This window comes from Cervus elaphus, chromosome 29, assembly GCF_910594005.1.
Source record: "Cervus elaphus chromosome 29, mCerEla1.1, whole genome shotgun sequence".
NCBI lineage: Eukaryota > Metazoa > Chordata > Mammalia > Artiodactyla > Cervidae > Cervus > Cervus elaphus.
In genome coordinates this window covers 12,050,052-12,076,173 of record NC_057843.1, presented here as the reverse complement: position 1 = coordinate 12,076,173, position 26,122 = coordinate 12,050,052, and the positions used below count along the sequence as shown (strand labels likewise).

At 44.8% G+C, this 26,122-nt stretch overlaps 1 protein-coding gene across 1 annotated transcript in view; it reads left to right on the top strand.

Annotated features, from left to right (window-relative positions):
- ACO1 (aconitase 1) overlaps positions 1-25,913 on the top strand; it is a 66,412-nt gene extending 40,499 nt beyond the window's left edge. Inside the window, exons 8-21 of the mRNA XM_043890906.1 lie at positions 1,125-1,296; positions 2,736-2,836; positions 3,799-3,915; positions 5,029-5,188; positions 6,707-6,842; positions 8,955-9,039; positions 9,819-9,975; positions 11,113-11,237; positions 12,869-12,973; positions 13,709-13,851; positions 16,883-17,030; positions 20,875-20,997; positions 24,125-24,310; positions 25,056-25,913. Coding sequence (XP_043746841.1) covers positions 1,125-1,296; positions 2,736-2,836; positions 3,799-3,915; positions 5,029-5,188; positions 6,707-6,842; positions 8,955-9,039; positions 9,819-9,975; positions 11,113-11,237; positions 12,869-12,973; positions 13,709-13,851; positions 16,883-17,030; positions 20,875-20,997; positions 24,125-24,310; positions 25,056-25,169 — 1,872 coding nt within the window. The 3' untranslated portion in view covers positions 25,170-25,913. The remainder of the gene's footprint in view (positions 1-1,124; positions 1,297-2,735; positions 2,837-3,798; positions 3,916-5,028; positions 5,189-6,706; positions 6,843-8,954; positions 9,040-9,818; positions 9,976-11,112; positions 11,238-12,868; positions 12,974-13,708; positions 13,852-16,882; positions 17,031-20,874; positions 20,998-24,124; positions 24,311-25,055) is intronic.
- Positions 25,914-26,122: the final 209 nt, after the last annotated feature.

The window sequence follows — 26,122 nt, the reverse complement described above, 5'->3', positions numbered from 1 at the left end:
ACAAACTTTGGCAGAATGCCACATAATCAGAAGAGCCTGTCTACTGGTTGTCCACACACTTCATGAAACTGATTTCATGCAGGCCCAAGCTGGTCACTCATGCTGCAGCTCTGACTGATGGCTTGTATGGAAAAGATGTGGGAGTCAGACTGCCTGAATCTTTTGGTTACCTTTGACTTATACCTATGTTCAGGATATTCATTCATTATACACTTGGAAACAAGGCATTTGCTTACTCAGCAAGTGCAAATTGTAACTAATTTAAGTTGAAAGAATTTATTTAATCTTTAGAAAGTTTTCTCATTTTGAAAACTTTTCTTATTATTGTGTTTTTATATTATTTTTTCTTTCTCAAGAACTGTCTTGAAATAATTTTAGATTTATAGGTGAGTTGATGTAAAGGTAATACAGAGTTCTGTTACCTTTCTCTCAGCTCCCCCAGATGTTAACATCTTACATAACCATGGTACGTTTATCAGAAATAGTAGTTAACCCTGGTATGACATTTTTAACTAAACTAGAAATTCCACCAGTCTTTTTAGTAATGTCCCTTTTCTGTTCTAGGATCTACTACAGGATACCAGGTTATATTAGTTGCATTGCTTTTTAAGTTTTATTTTTAAAAGTAATCTATAATGTGTGCTCAGTCGTGTCTGACTCTTTGCAACCCCATGGACTGTAGCCTGCCAGGCTCCTCTGTCCATGGAAATTTCCAGGCAAAAATACTAGACCAGGTTGCCATTTCCTACTCCAGGGGATCTTCCCAACCCAGGGATCCAACCTGTGTCTCCTACATTGGTAGGCAGATTCTTTACCACTGAGCCACCTGGGAAGCCCATAATCCAAAATATATTGGGCTAATTTCTTGTTTGTGTTGACTCACAAGGCTAGTTTATGAGAATTGCAAGGGGATAGTTCTGCATTTTAAATAAGGGTTATTGGGACTTCTCTGTTGGTCCACTGGTAAAGACTCTGCTCTCCCAATGTGGGGAGCATGAGTTCAATCCCTGACTGGGTAGCTACAATCCTGCATGCCACCTGGCATGAGCATAAAACATAAATAAATAGTGAAAAAAAACTGTGGGTTATCAAATCTCAAATTCTGTTATTATCCTGTTGCTCAGCACCTCCGCCAGGTTGGGGTAGTGGGCAAGTTTGTCGAGTTCTTTGGGCCAGGAGTAGCCCAGTTGTCCATTGCCGACCGAGCTACGATTGCCAACATGTGTCCAGAGTATGGGGCCACTGCTGCCTTTTTCCCAGTTGATGAAGTCAGTATCAAGTACCTAGTGCAGACAGGTAAGTGCAGAACCCCGAGAACAGAAGGTCCTTTGTATAGTTCAGAGAAAGCTGAGAATTGGAGTGCTACCTTCTGCCTCTGTCCCTCAGTTAAACAGTAGAGGCATCACCCTAAAGAAGAGAAGGGAAGGGATGGTGGGGAGCGGAAAGCTACAAACTACACCCAGAGATAAGATTGGTTTCTGTGATCTAGAGGTGGCCACTGAAGCTCTTACTGATCTGGTACTGAATTTACAACCTCTATTGAAATGAAACAAATGGTTTTAGAGAAGGCGAACCCTTTCTTAAACAGAAACCTAAGAGAAATTTCTCCCATGTGTTTTCATGGAGAGGGTGACATGGGGTGTAGTGAACGCTGGGACCCAACAATAGATCATGATAAATATGCTAATGAAGATCAGACAGTCATCTGTTATAAGATCCATGCTGACAGCTGATGACCTTGACAATTCAGTGAAAGTGAACAGGCAAACAAAAGTGCTGATCTGATGTGGATCCAAGAATCAAGCTCTCCAGCAGTCTTAATTTACTGTCAGAGAAATGGGAGGACTGCATGTCCATTGGGCAAACCATGCGTATTATCTCCTACAACCAGGATCTTTCTGAATGAAACAGCAGAGCATTTGGGGTCATATTCCTGGTGATACAGTATCATGAGTTAGGACTTTGAACTTTGGAGTTAAACTCAGCTTCGACTCCTGGTTCTGCCATTTACAGCCTGTGTTCCACGGAAAAGTTATTTAATCTTCTTGAGCCACTATTTCCTCATCTATACATAAGGATAATAATATTGTTTGTCTCAGAAGGTCAGGATAAAGGATTAGACATTGAAATAATGCATTGAAAAAGTTTAGCCCACAGTGCTGGGCGCACAGCTTGTGGTTTGTGGTAGGAGATGGGGGGAAATTACTGTTTTAACAGGACTAATGTAGAATGTTGAGGGTCTATGGCCAGCTGAAGGCAGATGCGTAGGAGGGACACTTTGGGCAATTTGCTGATCTTAGGAGCCTCTTAATTCAGAACCATAATCAGGACTTCCCCAGTGGTCCAGTGATTTAAGTCTCCGTGCTTTCAATGCAGGGGGCATGGGTTTCATCCCTGGTCAGGGAACTAAGATCCTACATGCCACACAGTGCCGCCAAATGATTGGGGGAAAAAAAAAAGAACTATAACCAAGAGAGAGGAGTACTTATAAGTAAGACTAGAATCCTTTTCAGAAAACAGTCCCTTCGGTAGAACAGCAGATTGGTTCATGGTCCCTAGTAAACAGCAGCATCTGTTGGAAAGGCAAACCATGAGTCTGAAGGCTGCGGTGTCAGCAGAGGGCTTGGAGTGTTTTAAGTGAAACCCCCATTATTTATGCAGTTGCTGCTAAAGGTATTAGTTTCATCAGAAAATACTGACATCTGTTACTTGTTACTTCTTAAAATGCCCATTAGGTCGTGACAAAGAAAAAGTACAGCATATTAAACAGTATCTTCAGGCTGTAGGAATGTTTCGGGACTTCAGTGACTCCTCTCAAGACCCAGACTTTGCCCAGGTATGGGAGCACCTCTCATTAAACACGTTTCCTCTTCCTCAAGCCTGTGGTTTTAATTGTGAAAGTTTTTCCCAGGGGGGTGTACTTGTAGGAAATTAGTCACTGCCAAGTTATCACAAAAGAATAGGGTGTTAAAGGCTGAAAAAATAAAAAAGATAAGGAATTTCAGACATAACAAAATAACATAACTTCCCCCCGTTCTTCCTGGCCATTAGGTTGAGTGTCTCCTTCTTTGATTTATTCCTCTTATGTAGATGACCTTTGGAGAAGAAGTTTAGAAGGACTGGAGCTATTTAAAGGCTGATAAGCTCATCAGAATTATAGATAGGGAAGAAATGAATGAGCAAGCCAATTGATTAAGTGTGCGCCAATCAGTTAGTTCAGTTTATCCATTACTTATCTTTACTCATTGTCCAGGGTGCAAACTAAACCCACATTTTTCTCTATAGCCAAGATCAGAGGGTAAACCAGATGTGGGACTATTATTTCCTTTCCTATTATTAATATGCTGAGGGAAGGAAATACTCCATCAGACTAGGGCCCATTTCTTGGCATTGATGACTTAATGACGACATCTCCCCAAGTCATCTTAGAAAAATTACAATGGTTTATCATTTCAGTAGGAAACACGTCTCAGACTAACTGAAGCAATTAAAAGGATATATGAGCTGCTTTATAAAGAGGGCCAAGTGGAAGACCACAGCAGCCACAGGGCCCACCCTGGTCTTTCTGAGAGTGTGCAAGGCTTCTGCCTGTCTCATGCTACCAAAGTGCTCTTCTGGATCTCTGGAAATTCATCCCTTCAGTGTTAAAAAGGGACCCTGACTTTCTTGGTTTTTTGAATGTGGTAGTCTGGTTTGTTTGTTCTTATTGTTGTGGTGTAAATTCTCTGGCACAGCTGTGTTTTTTTTCTTTGTGGGTATAATGCCAGTTCTGTGGTTCCTTTTCTTCTGGGTGGACAGGTTGTGGAGTTAGACTTGAAAACAGTAGTGCCTTGCTGCAGCGGACCCAAAAGGCCTCAGGACAAAGTGGCTGTGTCTGACATGAAAAAGGACTTTGAGAGCTGCCTGGGGGCCAAGGTAGGGAGCCGGGAGAGGTGGGTGGAGACCCTCCCCCTGCTGGCTTCTTCAGGCACAGGCTTCTTTTCACCCCTCCCGATGATGAATCTTCCTGAAGCCTAGTACTGAAGGCATTTCCTCTCCAAACTGAACCCCTCAGTGCCTCCTCCCGCCTTAGCTAGGAGCTGAGCAGCTTCCTCATAGCCCTCGATTGCTGTAAACACACTCAACCCTCCTTTTCATTTTTTCTAACTCTCCTTTTCCAAAGCATATCCACTCTTCACATGACTCACCACAGCGTTCACTCTGCTTGAACAAGCTACTCTGGCCACTAATTTTGTTCATGCCACCCCTGCCTACATGCCCTTCCTCACCAGCATGCCCCAATCTCTCAGCTCCTCCACAACATGACCTCAGATCTCATAGCACAAAGTCATCTCTCCCTCATTTGAACGTCCTGGCATGAGTCTAAACCCCTGTGATGGCGTTTCATATCCTTTAACTGCATTGTTGGTACTTTATGTTATTTGCACGTCTGATTCTTTTACTAGACTCTGAAGTCTGAGGATAGGATTTATGTCGCAGTCACATTTGTGTCCCACACAGTGCCCAGCAGAACATCTCGTACACAGCAGATTTTCAATGAAAAATTTCCCAAATGAATGATTAAGACTAGTGATGGGTTTTATCCATGGGACACCAGCCTTTTACCAAATGTTCAGCTGCACTGTGTTCGCCTCATTGCTCATTCTTGGCTGAATCTGGGCAAAATGGCACCTTTTTCTAAATTTCCGTATGGTTAGTGTCTCTGCCCTCTGTTGCCATTAAATCTGTACTAATTGCTTGAGTTAGACTAACTTTAAGCTAAATTTGTAGTTGTAGTGTTTCAATATTTATGGTGGGAAGGAGGTAATTGCTAATAATTTCAAAGCAAAATAAGATTCAGAAATCATGACTCCCTTTTATAAAGTTTTTAAAAATGGAAAGGGAACTTTAATTTTTCTGTAGCATTTCAGAGTTTACCAGCTGAGATGTTTATGTTTTAAGAATTATAATTGCCAAAGTGCTTCTTCTCCTTCCAAAGTGAGAACTTTTGACCATATATATATATATTTTCTTTTTTTCTTCCTATAGCAAGGATTTAAAGGATTCCAGGTTGCTCCAGACCATCATAATGACCATAAGACATTTATCTATAATAACAGCAAGTTCACCCTTGCTCATGGTTCTGTGGTAATCGCTGCCATTACTAGCTGCACAAACACCAGTAATCCATCTGTGATGTTAGGGGCAGGTAAATACATCTGGTGGTCTTGTGGACATGTGGGTGGGAATTTCCAAGACATAACCCAAGGGTTTAATTAAGTTCTATGTGTGGGGCTTCCCTGGTGGTTCAGACCACAAAGAATCTACCTGCAGGACAGGAGACCCAGATTTGATCCTTGGGTTGGGAAGGTCCCCTGGAGAAGGGAATGGCAACCCACTCCAGTATTCTTGCTGCAGAGTCCCATGGACAGAGGAGCCTGCTGGGTTACAGTCCATGGGGTCGCAAAGAGTCGGACACGACCGAGTGACTAACACTTTGACTTTCGTAGTTCCCTGAACCTTGTCCTTCCCAGATGCTGAGACTAATTGGCCCAGAAGTGTCTATTCAATAAATAGTGCCCAATATAAAATATTTAAAGTAGTATGGTCTTTAGAATTAACACAGAAAATAAGGAAGAGAGAGGAAGGAAAGATGAATTTCTGGTAAAGCCTAGAATCTTGTGTCTGAATTTAGAAAAAGGAAAAAATGTTTTCATGCCACAGATTGTTCTTCATAAAATCCCTTTTTATACAGTGGCATTTAGTCTTAGATACATTGCCAAGTGCATCCGAATTAGCACACAGGGCACTTGGTTGATAAAACTTATCTGCCTATTATGCAGTTCTGGTTATTTAATGTTTACATGCAGAGTTTCACTAATATAAGGTCCCTCTAGTTTCCAAGTTTTAAAATATCCCGAAGAGTTCCTCTTGTGTCCACACACAAATAGTTCTTTCTTTATGAAGTGGACGGGTGCATAAGGAAACCTTTCTTTGTCCAAGTATTCGTCTCTTGCCCCTAAGCTTTGGACAAACAAGTTTCCTTAAGACAAGACACCAGCTTGTCTGTAGCTTCTTGTCTCTTAGTACCCACACTCCTTCTTTCTTTCCTACTTCGTGAGATGTCCTAAGTCAGAGCACCCAAGTGTCCCTGTCGTACATAGCCTCTGGATTTGCCCAGAATCAAGTGACCCAACAGCCCTTGATCTTCCACTTTAAGAAATATCTGAGAACAAGATTTTTAACTTCTAGGTGGACTGTACTCCTCACCAACTAGTACACAGTTCGTATACTTTAAGAACAGGCCCTTCCAATTATTTTTTATCCAATTAGAAAGATTGCTTTCCCTCCAGAAATGAAAAACTCACTCAATAATATAATCATGAATGGTTTATCTCTTTAAAAAACAAAAAGCACTTCTCTTTTCATGTCATTCACGTCCATGGCTCGTTCTGAGCTTACTGAACAAACGTGAATGACTTTGTGCTAGTGAGCGTTTGATTTCTACTGTTCATCCCTCAGTCGTCTTTGACTCTTTGCAACCCCGTGGACTGCAGCACGCCAGGCTTTGGTTTCTATTAGGCAGCAAAAAATGGCAGAAAGCACCAGCGTGAGTGGGGTCCTGGCAGGTGGTGCAGAAGTACAGACCAAAGTCAGTGTTTCCTGAACTGTCTGTAGTGCCTAGAGTGGGCAGCCTGCAACCATGTCTGTGTTTACTGTTTCACAGGCTTGTTAGCGAAGAAGGCTGTGGATGCAGGCCTGAGCGTGAAGCCTTACATCAAAACTAGCCTGTCTCCCGGAAGTGGTGTGGTCACCTACTACCTGCGGGAAAGCGGAGTCATGCCTTACCTGTCTCAGCTTGGGTGAGGGAGAAGTCTCTTACACCACTGCTTTTGTTGCATTGTATTCCACAGATACCTTGCTAAGTCACCTTGAAATGGATGTAAGCTTATCTGATGGTATCTGATTGCATACTGCAGACTTTAACCCTCACTTTCCAACAGGCACGTCCTTCCCGTACAGTTGTGCTGGTTGTTCATCAGACAAGGGTATCTGTGAAGACAGTGTGGGCTGATATCAAGCCCGTGCTCCGCTGTAGCACTGCACTCCTAGGGGAGTGGGCAACTTTTCTCAGTTACGTGAAGGTGTGCTGTGGGCTAATATTGGCTCTGCCACAGAGAGTCTGCCCTCTGTATGAAAATAATTATTTCACGTACCTGGAAATGTTGTGATTCACTGAAGTCAGTTATTTGTTTCCAAATACAGTTTCTCCTAGTAACTCACTATTACTAATTTAATTGACATAGATTTTATTATGAACCTCATAAAAGTTGGAAGTCCCTGGGATTATATAATAAGAATAGTGAATCAAGATATCAGATATCTGATTTTGACTTTTAAAAATTACAGATCATTTAGGTAGTCTCCTCATAATTTACTTACAAATTTAAAAAGCAAATTACTTATAAAAGTAAATTATATGAAGTAGAGAGACCAGAAATAAACCCATTCACCAATAGTTAATTAATCTTCGACAAAGGAGGTAAGGATATGCGATGGAGAAAAGACAGTATCTTCAGTAAGTGGTTTGGGAAAGCTGGACAGCCTCATTTAAATGAATGAAATTAGGATACTCTTCACACTATATACAAAAATAAACTAAAAATGGTTTGAAGACTTAAATGTAAGACATGACCCCATAAAACTACTAGAAGAGAACATAGGCAAAACAGTCTCTGACATAAGTCATAGCAATATCCCAAGGCAAAAGAGATAAAAGCAAAAATAAATAGAACCTAAAGGGAATCAAAAAACTCTGCACATCAAAGTAAACCATCAGCAAAATTAAAAGAAAAGCTATAGAATGGGAGAAAATATTTGCAAACAATGCAACCAACAAGGGGTTAATTTCCAAAATATACAGATAGCTCATACAGCTCAATATCAGACAGACAACCCAGTCAAAAAATGAGCAGATGACCTGAATAGACATTTTTTCAAAGAAGACTTACAGATGCCAACAGGCACATAAAAAGATCCTCAATATCACTAATACTTAGAGGAATGCAAATCAAAACCACAATGAGGTATCACCTTACACCAGTCAGAATGGCCATCATCAAAAAGTCTTACAAATAATAAATGCTAGAGAGGGTGTGGAGGGTGTAGAGAAAAGGGAACCTTCTTACACTGTAGGTGAGGATGTAAATTGGTGTCACCAATATGGAAAGCAGTATGGAGGTTCCTTAAAAAACTAAAAATAGTAGAGCTACCATATCATCCAGCTGTTCCACTCCTGGGCATATATCTGGAAAAGATAAAAACTCTAATTCGAAAAGATAAATGTACCCACATGTTCATAGCAGCACTATTTGTAATAGCTGAGACATGGAAGCAACCTAAGTGTCCATCAACAGATGAATGGATAAAAAGATATATACATAACAGAATACTACTCAGCCAGAAAACAGAATGAAATATCGCCATTCACAACAATATGGATGGACCTAGAGAATATGGTACTAAATGAAGTGAGTCAGCAGAAAAAAACAAATATTATATATTAGCACTAATATGTGGAATCTTTAAAAAATGATGTAAATGAGTCTTTTTACAAAATAGAAACAGACTCACAGATAGAGAAAGCAAACTTATTGTTACCAAAGGGAAAGTCAGGGATTTGGAAGGGGGAGGGATTAGGAGTATGGGATTAACAGATACACACTACTAGGTATAAAATAGGTAAAATACAATATAAAATCAACTATACTTCAGTCTTTTTTTAAAGTAAATTATAAAAAGGAGTCTTAACCGAATGATTTGGGATGAATGAATAGTAGATCAAAACGCTCCCGAGAATGAAAGCCTCACAGAGACAGCCCTGTGTTAACCTTCTGTAAGTCAGTGGTCTCCAGGAACCAGCAGGCGGGCCCACTGGGAGCCATCCTGCACCCCGCGCTTCTCTCCCGCACCAGGTTCGATGTGGTGGGCTATGGCTGCATGACCTGTATCGGCAACAGCGGGCCCTTACCGGAGGCTGTGGTAGAGGCCATCGTGCAGGTAATTACAGGGGAGCCTGTGGGTCTTTCTTTTTCATATGATGTGGCATGAAATGCTGGTAATTTTAAAGAAAGTTCAGGGAAGCATGGGGTGTATGTGGTTAAGAGAATGGTCTTTGGAGTTGAGTTAAACTTATTAATTGTATATCTTTGAGCAAGTTCATGAACCTCTTTGTGCCTCAGTTTTCACAGCTGTAAACGGGAAGGGATAACAGTACGTGTTTCAGAAAACTGCGAGCATCATGGTGATAGTGGACACAAAGGCCTTAGTGCGGTGCCTGGCCGGCGCATGCCCCATGCACGTGACGGCACCAGAATCATTCGTTCCTGTTGTCTGCAGGCTGGTTCCAAGTCAGACAACTGAACATAAACTCATTGGCTTGATTTTTGTCCCATAAATTCTCTAGCGTTGAAAAATACTATTTTGTCTGCTTGCACTGATTATAGAATCCTTGTCAGCCAGTGTGGCTTCCTCTAGCTGTCAACCTGTCATCTTCCCCCCCTGTTCCCGGGCCCCCGGCTGCAGAATAACTAGGATGCTGCCTCCTGACCCATCTGGTATTTCCTCATGAGCAGAAACCATCCAGTGCGTCTCTCTGCTGCTTTTGACCCAGCATGTCTCCCCCAGGGTCACCCTGTGTGGTCTCCTTCCCCGGGGAGAGGACCAGTGCAGGGGAAGCTTAAAGGGCTACTTGACTTAAAGGTGAACTTCAGCAGCTGGGTCTAGGAAGCCCAGGCAGTCTGTTGTCTTTGTGACCTGTTTCCCCCTTCCTCACACAGGGGGACCTTGTAGCTGTCGGAGTGCTGTCTGGGAACAGGAACTTTGAAGGGCGAGTCCACCCCAATACCCGGGCCAACTATTTAGCCTCTCCGCCCTTAGTAATAGCCTATGCGATTGCTGGGACCATCAGGATCGACTTTGAGAAAGAGCCACTGGGTAAGATCTGATTTGTGGGGTTACAATTTTGTTTTCCCCCCAATGCATTTGAAAACGTTACTGGAAAAAAAGTTATTGTTTTCCTTAATAAATAATGAAGCCTAGAATCTCCAAAGATCAGAGGAGGAAGAAGGGTCTTTGCTTCCTTTCCCAGCATACAGCTAAGACATAATTAAAATAGCTAAACAAGAATTTATAAAGGGGAAGGGACAAAAAGGGAAAGAAACACCAAGAGTAATGGAGGTCTTGCCATTCTGGCCTCTGCTCCAGTCCCTCCCTTTCCAGCGCCTGCTTCAATCTCACGATAGCCTGGTTTTAATCTCTCTGCTGTAGGAACACGTCCGCAGTGTGACGCTTCTCAAAGCTTGGGGGACCTGATGCTTTGTTTCCTTTCCCCTGGCCTCCTGTGTGCCCTCCTCAGTCCGTGCTACGCAGATTAGATAATATGAAAACGGTGCCCTAGACTTGACTTTAAGGAAATCACAGCTTTAGACGTGCAGCTGATCCTCATTACATATGTATTCCGTATTTTCAAATTTTTTCTACTCATTGAAGTGGATTTTCACCCCCAAAATCAGTGCTCATCACACTCCCATGGTCACTCACAGACATGCACGAGGTGGTGAAAACTCACCGTGCCTCTCTCCGCTGAGGTCAAGCAAGGTGACACTCTGTCTTTTTACTCAGGTCTCATGCTGCAAACAAGTGTCCTGTTTGTGCTCCAGATAGCATCATGTTTTTCACACTTTTGTGCTTTTTTTGGGTGGTTTTACTGTTTAAGATGACCTCTGAGAGTAGGGCTAAAGTGCTGTGGAGTATTCCTGAGCCCAGGAAGGCTGTGACAGGCCTCATGTTAGACAGGCTCATGAGTTCAGTGTGAATGCATCAATAGTATGTAAACAGAAATACATGAAACAGCATTACGTATTGATCAGTTGACAACAATGTTGTGGATAAACACCCTTGGGAGCCTAACCTGTGTGTTTCTTGTGGGCAGTGACTGAGTGTTCTCTAAGTGTGCACAGAGAATTTACTGAATGTAACTGCTCTGAACAATGAGACTGGGCTGACTGCCTGTGACCATGAAAACTGGATATGAGATGAAGTTCACCTCACTAATAAACAATTTCTCCCCAGGGGTCAATGCCAAGGGACAGCAGGTATTTCTGAAAGACATCTGGCCGACCAGAGACGAGATCCAGGCGGTGGAGCGTCAGTACGTGATCCCCGGGATGTTTAAGGAGGTCTACCAGAAAATAGAGGTGAGGTCCCCACCCCAGTGTCAAGGGGAAGTCGCTCCTCCGCGTCATCTCTGCCAACCTTGAGGCTAGTGTCAGTATCAACCAGACAAAGTGGTATTTCTTCAGATGACTGGGAAAGTGGTACAGTCATTTTACTCTTACAATTCAGGCTCTTCCAGACCCCACTCTCCCCAGCTGTTCCCAGATTTGGACGCCTGAGCAGCAGGCTCAGGAGGCGTGGACTCAGCACGGATGCGGCTCCTGGCTAGCTCTGCGTGGCTCCCCTCTTCCTCTGACAGCCCAGGGTGAGCATGAGCTGTGGATGAGGAGCCCAGTGTCCCTATAGTGTGTCACTGAGGGGCCACATGGCTGAACACACCGCTCAGATTTATCTGCCGGCTTCAAAGAGTAACAAATAAAAGCCACTCAGTAGGAAGCACCAAACTATGAAGCTGCTGAAATTAAAAAAAAAAAAGAAAACTTCCTGTGCATTTTACAAACGGGGAAATGTATGGGGCTCGATACCACTCTCCGAGACTCTCGAATGTTACCCTTTTCCCTGGTTTCTGTGTTAGGCTGACCCCAGGGCTTCTGGCTGGGGCTGGTAGCTTGAAATACGAGGGCAGACTGGGCAGCAGAGTCAGATGGGAGTCACACTCACACACCGTGAATCCCATAAGCTGCTCTTTGGGAAATGGTTCAAGGCAGTTTGGTGGATACTGGGCTAAATGCATTTCTCCAGAGGCTGAGTTAATGACATGGAGCAAGTTCAAGCCAAGTTGAATGCATGGTGGCCGTCACTATCTAATGTCCTTGTGACCGGAAGTCTACCTCCCCAAATCTTCAGAGCATCAATAACTTCCCCTCGGGTACAACCTGGATTGTTATTTCATAAATTATGTGTGTTAGTTACCTATTGCTCTGCAACACATTACTCCTGAACTTAGTGAATTAAAACAGCAAACACTTCTTACCTGTGTCTGTGGGTCAGAAATGGAGGTGCCGCTTAACAGGGTGTGTCTGCCTTCACAAGGCTTCCTTCCAGGTGTCATCTGAGGCTGTGGTCTCACCTGATGATTTGACTGGGGAGGAGCCAGTTCTTAGACCGCTTGTGTGGTCATTGGCAGGATAAAGGACCTCGCATGCTATGGGTGAAGGCCTCAGCTTCTCACTGACTGTCAGCGAGAGACACCCCCGTCAGGGCCTTACTAGCGGGTCTCTTCACAGCATGGTGACTGGCTTCCATCAGAGCCAACAAGAGCAAGTAAGAGGGTGAGGAGACAGAAGACAGTCTCTGTAACCTAATCCTGGAAATGAGTCGCTAGGCTCAGCCCTCACCCAGCAGGACGGGTTCATTTACGGGTAGGATTCCCACGAGGCAGGAATCCTCCTGGGAATCATTTAAATGGGGTCTAATTTAAATAGGAATCTAAAATGCGGTCATTTTAGAGATGGCCTGTCACAGCGCATGTGTATTTGTAAATTACTTGGCATGGTGTTATCTTTGTATAGACATGTTGTGTGACCATTTAGGCTAAGAATTGGTTTTACTATACTGTTAGCTTGAATATATGTATTATGTTCACATGTTAAGTCTTCCTCAGGATGAACTGTGATTAGACCTGCCTGTCCTTTTTTTCTTTCTCCCCAAGACTGTGAATGAGAGCTGGAATGCCCTAGCAGCCCCGTCAGATAAGCTATATTGTTGGAATCCCAAATCTACATACATTAAATCACCACCATTCTTTGAAGACCTGGTAGGCCCTTTTTTTTTTTTTTAACAAAATGTGTTCTTCAAAAAGTTTCTTGGCTTGTAAAATCTACTTGATTAACCAGTACCCTCGCTTTGACTACCTGCTTCGTTGAAACCTTTACACACTTGAGCAGATAACACTGGGGAGAGCTTGAGGAAGCTGGGTTATTTGGCTGGCATGGGCCTGTAGTTTTGTCTGTCCAGGGCTTCTGTGTGGCTGTGCAGAGACCCCTGGAGATCAAGTATCGCCGGGACAGAGACTCAGTAACGTCTGAGGGGGGCTGTCCAGGAGAACAGCCTCCAGGACCTGCCATACTTAAGCCTCATACCCATACAAACAAGGGACATCTTCTCTGAAGCTGATGTTCAGGAGTCTGTGCTCTCCTGGTGGGAGAAGGGGATGAGAGGATGTGAGTAGAAGGCAGGACTCCTGCTGTACTCAGCACTTGGGACCTTCTCTGAATGTGGAGAAAGAATGTCATTTGCGGCAGCATCCCTTTTGCTTTTGAGGGGATAGTGCCAATACTTCACCTCCTTCAAGGATGAGATATGAATATCTTGCATAAATTCACTTTGCTTTACTAAACACCCCTGATAAACCCAGTAAAATGAGAATTCTCTATGTGTTGATGTAGGGCTGTCATCAGGTTCAGATCCGTGGACCCCTGCTGTTGAGGCCCCCCTGGTGATGCATTGGAGAAAACCCGGGCAAACACTGACTTACTGTGTTCTTTGCTAGACTTTGGATCTTCAGCCCCCTAAGTCTATCGTGGATGCCTATGTGCTGTTAAACTTGGGAGATTCAGTAACAACAGACCACATCTCTCCAGCTGGAAACATCGCAAGAAACAGCCCTGCTGCTCGCTACTTAACTAACAGAGGGTAAGTTATGAGGGAAGCAGGGGAAGCCTGAAGACAAAAGGGACAGCATGAGGTCATTAATCCTCTTTCCATGAGGTCTGTTTGGCATCAGACTCCAGTTTTTCACTGAACCCTGGAGCCTGAAAAGCAATCACTCTTTCTGTTTGTTGCTTTGAAGCTACTAGAGAATCCACCAGCACGTGAACCCTAGCACGTGGAGACCTTCTTTTTGAGCAAGCGTACTTATTAGACTCAGCTGTCATCCCTGCCACCAGCTTGGCTGATCGTTTATGTACAAGGCTCCACTCTTCCCCTGTGTGGCCTGGTTATACTTGAAGCACTTGGCAGGGATATAACCAGAAATGCACTGACATTTCCTGGTTGAGAGACATATGTTGGGTTTTAGTTTACTATTTATTTTGGCTGTGCTGGGTCTTTGTTGCAGCCCATAGACTCTCTAGTTGTGGCGTGTGGGCTCTGGAGCGCACAGGCTCAGTAGTTGTGGCATATGGACTTGGTTGTAGTATGTAGGATCTTAGTTCCCTGACTGGGGATAGAACCCAGGACCCCAGCATTGGAAGCGCAGAGTCTTATCCACTGGACCACCAAGGAACTCCCAAGAGACACATCCTTTACAGAAAACAGCTGTGAGAATTTGCAATTTATACATCCATTCAGCAATCCTTCAGTCATATACCTATTTTAACAGGTATTACACTAATATTATATACTGCTATTTAACCAACCCTGAGTCAAGAAGATCCCCTGGAGAAGGACATGGCAACCCACTCCAGTATTCTTGCCCGGAGAGCCACCATGGACAGAGGAGTCTGGCGGGCTAGTCCATGAGGTCACAAAGAGTCGGACACTAAACCACCACCATAGTGTACCAGTATCAGTCAATGTCCATCCCAGATCTGACTTTCTCAAGATTCGTCTGGGGAGATGAATGTTCCTGGCCCCCATCCCCACTTCCTGAATCACCTTCTTCAGGGACAGGGCCCAGAGTCAATATGAGAAACAGAATTGAAGCTTTTTTTTTTTTTTTTTCCCAGTGGGAGAGGACAGCCACCTTGCCCTTCCCCTGACTTGCTGGGCGGTAACCCATTCTTTTCACAACTTTCCCCCTCTCTCATGCTCATTCAGTCTCTGCCTTTTCCTGGTGCATCCCATGAGACAGTCTGTTTATTCAGATCGAGAATATCTCCTATTCCCCAGGATGTGTGTGCTGTGAGTTTAAGAAGACAGCCCAGATCTAGAGGAGGTGAACGCACAGTGGCCTGTGTCGAGATTTTCCTTTAACGTGGGGCAACTACTTTTTAAAATGTATGGCAACTGCCCATACACAGATAGTGGGTTGGCCAAAAAAGTTCACTCAGGGTTGTCTACTATTAAGATGTTACAGAAAAAGCCGAACAAACTTTTTGGCCAACCTAATACATATGAGATTTTAACATTCGTTTGTTTTATTATTTGGCTGGACCGGGTCTCAGTTGCGGCATGTGGGATCTAATTCCCCGACCAGGGATGGAACCCAGGCCCACTGCACTGGAAGTGTGGTGTCTAGGCCCTGGACCACCTAAGCAAAGTCCTCATATTATGAGCTTTTAAAGAGATGTTTCTGTCTTGAGTGGGAGATGCCAGTCCATCAGCAAATAGAAAAGGGCAGGAGACGTTCAAGGTGGGTTGGTGAGTCCTGCTCTTCTCCTCACCCACACTGATCGGGACACGCTGCCCACCATCTTGTTCCTTGAATGTTCAAACAAGGCCAAGTACCCCTCTGCCTGACAGCCTTCGGGTGGGCTGACGGTTTTCTCCTCTTGGATGCCTTTCCCCAAGATACCCTCTTAACTAACTCCCACGCCAAGTTCGAGTCTTCCTCCATAAGGTCACGCCCACCATACTCTTCTTGCCCTGGCCTACCTTTTCTTAGGTTTTAACCACAGTCTAGTAACACTTGTGTAGGACGCTCTTTTAAGAAAGCCTCTGTCTCTACCTTCTAGGATGTAAGCCCTGAAAAGCAGGGACTTGCTGCATCCCAGGCACCTAACAGCTCCTGGCGTGTAGTTGGTACTCAGTGAAAAGTTGTTGAATGAATGAATGGGAAAGGCTTCTAAGGACAGAGAATCTAGAGAAATAGAGTCGAGGCAGGAAGAAGAAAACTAGGAAGAGAGAAGTAACCAACACCTTTTTTGATTGGTGGTTATTGATACTCTTTAGAGAATAGAATTAAAGGAAATATACCATTCCAGAAAAATACATATCCACATTTTGGACATAATTTCAGGGGTTCATAGACACACTCACCTACTCCTGAAGCCCATGCTTAGATTCTCAGTCTTCAAAATTGAGCTAATGAATAAATCATTAACACACATGGTTCCTAGCATTTTAAGAAACAGCTCAGTGAACTGGTCACTGTTCATTAAGATGTTGTTCCAGACATCTCAAAACGTCCCTTCATTCGGACCCACAGACCAGATTTTTCTTTGATTTTTAGGACCAGCAGTTCTTGTTCTGCTCCTTCGTCCCTGCCCTGCTTTTGATCTTACAACAATACTAAGTCATGTTGCCAGTTACGTGGTTTTTAATTGCATCGGGTTCCCGGACAAATGTGAACCTATTCTGTTTCATTTGCAGAATGTTTTTTGTGTGTCCCCCACTCTCGGCTCCACCAAACTGATGTACCCGGAGCATTCCCTTTGCTTTCTTTGTTTTTTTTCCACCCACTTTTAACATTTTATCTTTAATGAAGCTTTATAGGCTACCCTACTGAATAAATAAAATACTCTGATTCAAGTTCCTCCCGATTGCTCTACCCAGATTTATAAGACTCTAGGTTGATGCTAGGAGGTTATAGATTCACCATCGCACCTGCTGCCTCTCAATGGGCCCTCAGTCGAAGCTATGGAAACATTTTTCTGTCTTGGAGAACAATACTTAGTAGACTCACAGAAATACTAGGTTTGTGATTTTTTCCCCCTTTCATGGTGTAAGCCAGGTTTGATCTCTCAGTTCCCTAAACCAGCTTCTCTCCTACTTTCGTTATCAGCCTGACTCCTCGAGAATTCAACTCCTACGGCTCCCGCCGAGGGAATGATGCCATCATGGCGCGGGGGACATTCGCCAACATCCGCTTATTAAACAAATTCTTGAACAAGCAGGCACCACAGACTATCCATCTGCCTTCTGGTGAAATTGTGAGTATGGTGTCTTGCGCTTCCTCTAGAAGCCAGCATTTCTCAGGCTCTGGGTGGTTCAATGCTTGCCTTGTCCCTTTCCCTTTGGTCTTATTTTTTTTCCACACTTAACATCCTACCTCTTGCTTTACATAATCCCTTCTGCCAAGTGTTCCATATATGTAGAGGTCATCCCTAAAGAAGAGTCCTTTTAAACTGGAAGGCCTTTTCCTGCTTAGAGATTTCTGCTTCATGCTTTAACTAAATCTTGTTTCTTAGAAGTTGAGCTTAAAAAGCCTCCGATTGAGGTTTCATCAGTTCAGAATACTTGAAGGGGAAATTCCAGGTTAAGGTGGAGGATATTTACTAAGAAGTGCTGTTTTATGACTTCAGTAACATTTACTTAATCATACCGTTAGGGAAGGAAGAATATAGAGGACTGGGCAGGCCTGCTTGGGTCCTAATGGGAACCACGTGGAGTTGGTTTATTAGAGCTGAAATTGTCTGTTCACAGAGGGCAGGCATGGGGAGACGTGGGGAAGCCTGCCCTTGAAGTCAGACAAGCCTGGGTTCAAGTCCCAGCTCCACCTCAGACCAGCTGTGGAGCCTTCTTCAGCGATCTACCAACCTCTCTGAGCCTCACTTTTCTTACTTGCGAAGTAGAAATAACATCTCCTTTTTAAGGTTCTGAGGTTAACCCTGGGTGGCACGCGCGCGGCAGTCACTCAGTCAACTCTGCCACCCCATGGACTGTAGCCTGCCAGGCTCCTCTGTCCATGGGATTTCTCAGGCAAGAGTACTGGACTGGGTTGCCATTTCCTACTCCAGGGCACCTTCTCAACCCAGGGGTCAAACCCACATCTCTTATGTCTCCTGCATTGGCAGGCGGATTCTTTACCAGTGCACCACCTGTGAAGCCATCCAGCACAGAGTGAGTGCCTAGGACATATTTGTTCAGTGACTAGTGGGGACAGTAGACTATTAAGTGAAAAAGATACAGATGAATGGTAAAATCCCCAAGAGATGAAGGAGGGACTTGTAGTTAATAGACTTGAGGGCCTCCGGGATGCCAACTGTCATGGTGGGACCCTTCATTGACAGCCCTACCATGCACAGAACTCCTAGTCAGATGGTTAGTGCCTCAGCTTAAATAAGCAGACAGCATCAGAGATGAAGAGACATTGGAGTCAGGTCTTGAACTTGAAAGACAGACCTAGACAAGAAATGGAGGAATAAAGAGAAAAACAGATAATGCACAGAGTAGAAGAAAACTAAGAAAAACAATTGTTTCGTCTAAGAGATGATTTTCTGTTGGTGTAATCAGAAGACAAGAAGCAGCTCTTAAAAAAAAAAAAAAGGACCTAAAAAATTTCACAGGAAAAGTTGAGAAAATCTTCCAGAAGGTAGAAAGACAAAGGGGAAATTAGGAAATGTAAGAATATCAAAGCCTGAACCTAGGAGGACCAGCATCTGACTGAATAAACATGCTAAAAAGAACAGATTAAATCTGAGAGGAAATTGTTTAAGAGTTAACACAAGAAATTCTTCAAGTGCAAAATCTGAGATTCCAGATCGAAAGGTCCACTGCACACACCCAGCCACATGAGTACTACTCACTCCCAGTCACATCACCTTGAAAGTAAGAACAGCAGAGGTAAGGAGAAGATCTAGAAACTTCGGAGAGGGGAAAAAAGCTTATGTGCACTCTTCTGGGGATCAGATGCACTCAAGGCAACCCAGGAGACTTAGACTAAGGAAAATTGTTGGCACCCTAAAATCTGTATCCCTCATACTACCAGCCAAGTGAGAGTCTAAAGTAACAACACATTCAGATATTCAAAAGCTTTAAAAATAATCTGTCAGTCCCAGTCTCAGAAAGCTACTTGGTAATTGTATTCCACCAAAATGAGAGAATAAACCAAATATAGGGGAAGATGTAGGATCCAGGAAAAGGAAATGCAGGGAATCGCCAGGATGCTGGGGAAGGAAGACTCCTCCATCACATGAACACACGTCAGAGAGTCAGCGGTCCACACAGGAATGAGGGCGTCAGGAGTGACCCCCCGTGAAAAAGATTTTTAAAGTAAATCGCCTGATAGATATGAATGCCTTCAGAAAAGATTTGTATCAATACTTTAGGTAGTATATTTGGGAGTTAATGGGTAGGGACACAAACAGGTGAGCGTGCGCACACACGCATACAGATTTATTATTTCCAGTGGGAAAAGAAAATTTTTTTAATTGCCAAGAAAAGGAAATCTGAGTCCATTATGTGGCTCAGCTGTAAATAGCATGTACATACTTAAAACATATGGCCAGAAAAGGTATGACAGTGATATTAGAAGGCCCTGGAGAGGAGAGGTTGGGGAGAGGAAGAGCCCTACAAGAGTGGTAGTGGAAAGAACTAAATCCTCTAAGAATTTAATGGATAATAAAGAGAAATGAGCTGACCAATTAAATACTTAGGAATCCAGAGGTGAGATATCAGAAGAAACCACTAACTTTTATGCTTCCTTTAGAAGAGAGGGCACGTGCAGGGAGCCAGTACTCTATAAGCTGCCTGCTACTCTCAGTTTGACGCACACAAGAGAAAAGCCAGGAGCCCGGAATTCAAACCTGCTGAGTCCGCACATCTGGGTTCCACAACCCGCTCTGCCGTGGGATTGTCAGCTCTGTGGTCGTTTTGAAAGCACTTTAAAACACACACTCCCACATTCTTAATATCCAAACTAGTAACCGATACCTCTGAAAGTATCGGGTAGGTTGTTTCTTTTCTGGTCTTTGAAAGCATCCAGGGTTTTTGGTTAGACAGAGCAGGCTTTTACTCTTTTTTTTTTTCAACAGTTTCTATATTTGTGAGTTCTCTTCAGCTGAAGACAGACAGAATCCTATCTAGATTTAGGCAGTGCCGTGGGACATTAACCACAGTCTCCATCCTTTCACCACAGTAGTAATCTGTGAAAGCCTACTTGAGAGTTTGATTATATACCTTTCTAGAGCTCCTTTCAAATCAAACACTCCCTCTTTGGAGGGATCTTATTTTCTGACTTAAGTAGCGACAAAAAAAAAAAGTTTCATTACTCACCATCAATGATATCACCTGTCTTTGTGAAGCCTCAGCTCAGCAGAATGTTCAGAGTTCCTGTGAGAAACAAATGAATCTATTTGTTAAAGCCGTTTCTCATATATACTAAGAGATTCCTTAATGCTTTCTTGTCCTTTATTGATTGGTGCTTCATCAGTGTTTCTACTATTGTTACCTTGACCTCCATGTAGAAGGGTGATGAATAAAAGTCTGCATTTTTGTAATTTCCAAACACGTGACCTTTTTTTTTGTGTTTGGCCACCCTTTACAACTGACCATCACCAAGCCTCTGGTACAGAATCAAATCCCAGATTTAGGTGGGATTCTCTGCTTTTGCTTTAAGATATTTTAATCAATGGAAGAGTTTAAAAAAAAAAAAACTGATCTAATTTCCTTTTTCCCCTGATGCCCTAGGATTTTAATGTTTTTCTACAATTAGGACAATAAGGCATTTCACTTAAGAGTATAAAATTCAATTTGATAGAGGTAAGTACCTGGAGAATCCCATGAATGGAGGAACCTCGTAGTCTACAGTCCATGGGGTCTCAAAGAGTCGGACATGACTGAGCGACTTAAAAGAAGAAGAAAAGAAGTAGTATTAATAGATGGCATTAACTGGAAATTTGTAGACCAGGCAACTGGTTGGTTGAGTTTGCCCTTGACTTTACACTGACTTGGCCGACTGCAGACACTCCTCCATGTCCCCTCAGGACTCACTAGCCTCTGTCTACACGCTGTGTCTTTACTCTGTCGGTAAAACCTCCCTCCTCTCCTCCTCAGCTTGATGTGTTCGACGCCGCTGAGCGGTACCAGCAGGCGGGTCTCCCCCTCATCGTCCTGGCCGGCAAGGAGTACGGCTCGGGCAGCTCCCGAGACTGGGCCGCCAAGGGCCCTTTCCTCCTGGTGAGTAGCACGCAGAGACAGCGCTGCAGGCAGCTGCCCCCCGCTCCAGAAGGGAAGCTGGGAGGGAGGCGGAAGGAACGTCCTTTGGTTTGCTTTCCAAGAAGATGCTGTGGGAGAGCAAGGCAAGCTCGGGGAAGCGTGGGCTGTTTCCTCGCCTCCTGCTTCGTGATCCGGGCTTCCCTCACTGAGTGAAGAAATGTGGAGTCAGCAGGTTCCCCTCCATCAAGTGTCGCTACCCTGGGAGCCATGGATCTTTGGGTGTGTCGGTACGACCGTTGAGGGGAGGATCTTGAAGTCCATGAAATTACATCCAGAAGTGTGGAATGTGTGTCTTTTTTTTTTTCTTTTTAATGGGGAAAGTTTCATGATTTTCTTAATGTTCTCGGGTTAGCACCTGAAGCTTATTTAAGGCCCTTGTCCTAGTTCAATGTGAGGACAGTGCTGCTACTGTCTCGTCTGTTAGGTTCACAGAAGAGAAAACATCAGGAGCCCGAAAGTGAAAGTCGCTCAGTCATGTCTAACTCTTTGCAAACATGAACTATACAGTCCATGGAATTCTCCAGGCAAGAATGCTGGAGTGGGTAGCCTTTCCCTTCTCCAGGGGATCTTCCCAACCCAGGGATCAAATCCAGGTCTTCCACATTGCAGGTAGATACTTTACCAGCTAAGCCACAAGGGAAGCCCAGGAGCCTGAGCTTTGAATAAACTCAGGGAATGCACTTTGTACAGCTGCTTTTCACTGCCAGTGAAGGGTCTGCGTACAGGCTCAGTAGAAAAGGAAGCCCTCTCAGTGTAGACAGACAGCTCTTCAGAACCTTCCGCCATTTCAGGGCTTGACCCGGAAGTTGTCCCTGTGGGAGGGGCCCCACAGGGAGTCTTTCCGTCTGGCCCCTTCGCTGGCCCTGAATCAAGCAGGGCCACTTGTGGTGCCTGGCTTCAGTCTTCAGGGTGGGGTAGAATAGCTTAGCTGATACCAGTTTAAATAACAGTGGCTTGAGCAAATCAATGCACTTGGCAGACGTTGCACAAGTCAGTTGATATCCACATGTGCTGTAAAAAATATATGACTGTCTGGCAGACAGCCCTCCAGACGCCCAGGTTTTAATCACACACCCCCCCCCCCCCTTTTTAAGTCCCATCAGTTTGCAGTGGGTGGGGGTGTGTAGAAAAGATATGTTATTAGTTGGTAATTTGTCGAAGGCCTGCGCTTTCTAGAAACTGCTGAAAAGAACCTAAGAAACTACAAAAGGAAGGATTTTAGGAAGGGAGCCGGGCGCTGACAACAGCATTGAGAGCAGGAACAGTCGGGGCGTGGGGGGAGGTGCTGGGGGGGACAGGAAGGTCTGTGGATAGGCGAGTCACGGCTCAGAGGGGATCTCTAGAGTCTGGGTGGGCTGCACCAGCCGCAGGGCCAAAGAGCGAGCCTGGCCCCGGCGAGAGAGGCATCAGTGGTTTCGCAGAGGGAGGCTCTTACACATCTGAAGCATCGTGGGGTGCAGCTGACCGCAGGCGGCACACGCGATAGTCTTCACCCCAGGGAGGAGGAGGCGGCTCCTCCCATTTATTAGAGCGGGGATTGACATCAGGTTGGCTGTAGTTACCAGGGAAACCAGGGCTGGGGCATGTCCCTCACAGCCCCTCAAGTTAACAGCGGTCAGAGGGTAAATGTTTCCCTCTAATGAACTAACAGGTGGGGCCATCCTGGCCTAAGGAGCAGAGGGCAAGCACGTTCGCGTGAGTAGGGCGGAGGCGAAGCCCGAGCAGGAGAGCAGCGGGTATACAAAGAGCAAGGGAACAGCCATCTTTTAGGGTTCCGACTCTGTAGTGTCAGCTTCTCTACAGAACAGCCCTGAGTTCTGTCTGCCCAGACAGCAGTGCACACTTCCTTCTGTAGCTGGCCAGCCTCAGCCACGTTGTCCACAGAAAGAGAGGCCAGGCAGCGTGACCTGCCGCTCCACACAGCCCTCCTCACAGAGCTTGGGGCGTGAATAACCTGTGTTTACAACCATTGCCCCTTCCCCCCGAATAAATACGCAGTACATATGTACATAAATCTACACAAAATACCAACTGCGCTAAAGAATCTGCTCTTTTAAACCTGTGCTTTTAAACTTGGAAACACTTTGTGATTTAAAAAATACCTATGCCTGGATCTCATTCCCAGACGTTCTGGTTTGGTTGGTAAGATGAAAGGCCTGGACTTCGGATTTTAAAAGCCTCTCCTGGTGACTGTAATATCAGCAGAACCTTAGAACACCTCTGTCTAGCCATGGTTCTCCAGACTTAAAAGTATCCCATCCTCTCACCCATGCTTCCTGCAAGAGATTCTGATACAGTAGATCTGGGGTTGTAAGTACCTAAGAATCTACATTTTTAACAAGCTTCCTGAGTGACCCTGATTCAGGGGATCTGAAAGTATGTTGAGAGCTTTTACGGGTATCTTAATATTATATTACAGTTAACTAATATTTGAGATTTGGGTGTTCTAGTTAATCAGGTATCCTGGTTTACTGATCATTGCTGTATATTGTCAGTTATAGGTTACCAATAAAATGTGCTTTATAGGAAGCTTTATATCAAGATTACATTCAGTGCAATTTGATCCTTGAAACAGGAGGTATAAAAGCAGCACACAGCAGGTGATCAATTCCTTTCTCTGTACTATGTTCTGAAAGTTGTGTTTTGATTAAATATTCTGTGTCTGCTAATACAACCTACTATAATACCAAAATTCAAAGGGCAAAATGAATTTTCTTTGTGTTTCTTTGTAGTGTGGTTTCCAGATACAGTGGGAGTTTGTATCACAAACTAAGTGTGTGATTAGACTTTGTGGGTTCAAATATCTGACAGACCACTGACTCCCAGGATGCAGGGCACAGTAACAGTGTCTCCATCCAGAGTTGGTGGAGGTAGAAGGGGAGAGTTCATTTCATTGCCTACCTGCTGCTTATACAGTGGAGGCAGTTGGTTAGCTACTGTGCTATATATATAATAGCAACATTTTATGTAAAGGACTAATTGAAGGAGAATTTGGGCAGGAGAAGAGTTTTGACCTAAGAATCCTGTTGTTAAGTGTCTGTGTTAAAGAAAAACTGTGTCCCAGCTACTTACAGTCTTCGTTCTTCAGGGAATCAGAGCTGTCCTAGCGGAGAGTTACGAGCGCATTCACCGAAGTAACTTGGTCGGGATGGGGGTGATCCCTCTCGAGTACCTCCCTGGGGAGAATGCAGACACCCTGGGACTCACCGGGCGTGAACGATACACTATCAGCATTCCAGAAACCCTGAAACCACGAATGAAAGTCCAGATCAAGGTAAGTCAGTGCCCTTCCATGCCAGGTCCAGCTAAAGGGACCCCATGTTTGTCATCAGTCTTTTTTTTTTTAATTTGGTCATGCTGCAGGTCATGCACGATCTTAGTTCCCCACCCAGGGATCGAACTCATGTCTCCTGTATTGGGAGAATAGTGATGAAAAGCTCAGGGGTGGGGCATTTAAAGCAGCTTTTTATTATAAAAATGTGAACAGACACACTCACCCCAGGCCCTGGCTTTGATTAGCACTGAGGTGAAAACGACAGCTGAGCCCTGGGTAAGGCGAGGATGAGGTGCAGCACCGTGGTCCCAGGGTGATCTAGCCGCCCAGGCAGATTGAGCTGCTGAGCCGCGTCCTAGAGTGAGCATCTGGGCCAGCGCCCAGGGGACAGCCTTAATGAAGCGCCTGCTGGCTGCCAAGACTTCCTTTCCCGGGCCGTCCCTGGTGAAGGCTTCGAAAATATTCCAAACATCGCAAGTAACTGCTGCACCGAGAGGCTGTTTCTAATTCTCAGGGTCTCTCACTTCCATCACAGATGCTCTGCAGGGCTTTACCTTGTAGATCAGTACATGGGGCATCTTGTTAAGTAAAGCACAGCTTCCTGCTCAGCGGGTCTGGGCTGGGGCCGGCCGGCACCTGCTCGGGTGCTGGGTGCTGCCGGGGCGTGGACTGCACTTGGAGGGCAGTCTGAGGGCTGGCTCGTCTCCTCCCTCATCTGTTCTTCTCTGCTCCTCCGTCCTCCCAGCTGGACACCGGGAAGACCTTCCAGGCTGTCATGAGGTTTGACACCGACGTGGAGCTCACTTATTTCCATAACGGGGGCATCCTCAACTACATGATCCGCAAGATGACCAAGTAGGCCCTGGTCTCCTTGGAGATGGGCGGCCCAGCGGCCCGGCGGCAGGAGGAAGCACAGCATCCGCAGCCCACAGGCCCCGGGTTGGCAGCCTCTTCGCCCCTGGCCTCCTCCCCTGACCCTCGCCTCCATGCAGGGGTGCTGCCTGCCCAGGGCGCCCTGAGGTCCCAGTGTGGATCCTCTGCACACAGAATCAGCAGTTTCTACATGCGCTATTTTTGTTAATCTTTTTATCTTGTTCTAGAATTTGGGAGCTTAGAATGGTGGGACTGTCACTTGTGCCAAGAAGGGAGAGTTGAGCCCTTTAAGGTCACTGATCACTGAATGTTGATTTTTCACTCTTAGCCTCTAATGTTCAGCTCCTGCCCAGTTTCTGGCTCCTGTCCGTTGCCCTCTGCTCTATGAAACGTTCCCCTTGAGAGTCCGTTGCCTCTGTGTGCTCTGCCAGTGTAACTGACAAGGCAGAGGGGACGTGTTCGCACGTGGTGACCGTAGTCCCTCCACCCCGCCGATTCCTCCAGAGTGAATGACCCAGGCACCTCGGGAATGGCTCAGACATTCAAAGTTTTCACTTGTGTACTTTTTGACAGCTCCACACTGAGGAAATATGGAGATGTCTTTCAGTAGTTTCATAAAGTTTCCCTAGAAAACTTTTCATGTATCATGAGGAGAACTTTGGAGGTGGTTTTGAAGAGATATGCAGAACATTTCTAATTTGAATAAGATTAAATCTATTTTCAAGGAAAACTTTTTGACTTTGGTATTGAATTCTGCTGCAGGCGTGGCCCTCATTTTGTGATATTTAGAGCAGAGCAAATTTCAGACTGCAGGTTCCTGAAGTCTGAGTGATCTTCGAGTTTTGTTTGTTTGTTTTCCAAAAATATATTTATTTGGCAGTGCCGGGTCTTAGTTTTAACATGAGGACTCTTTAGTTGTGGCATGTGAGATCTAGTTCC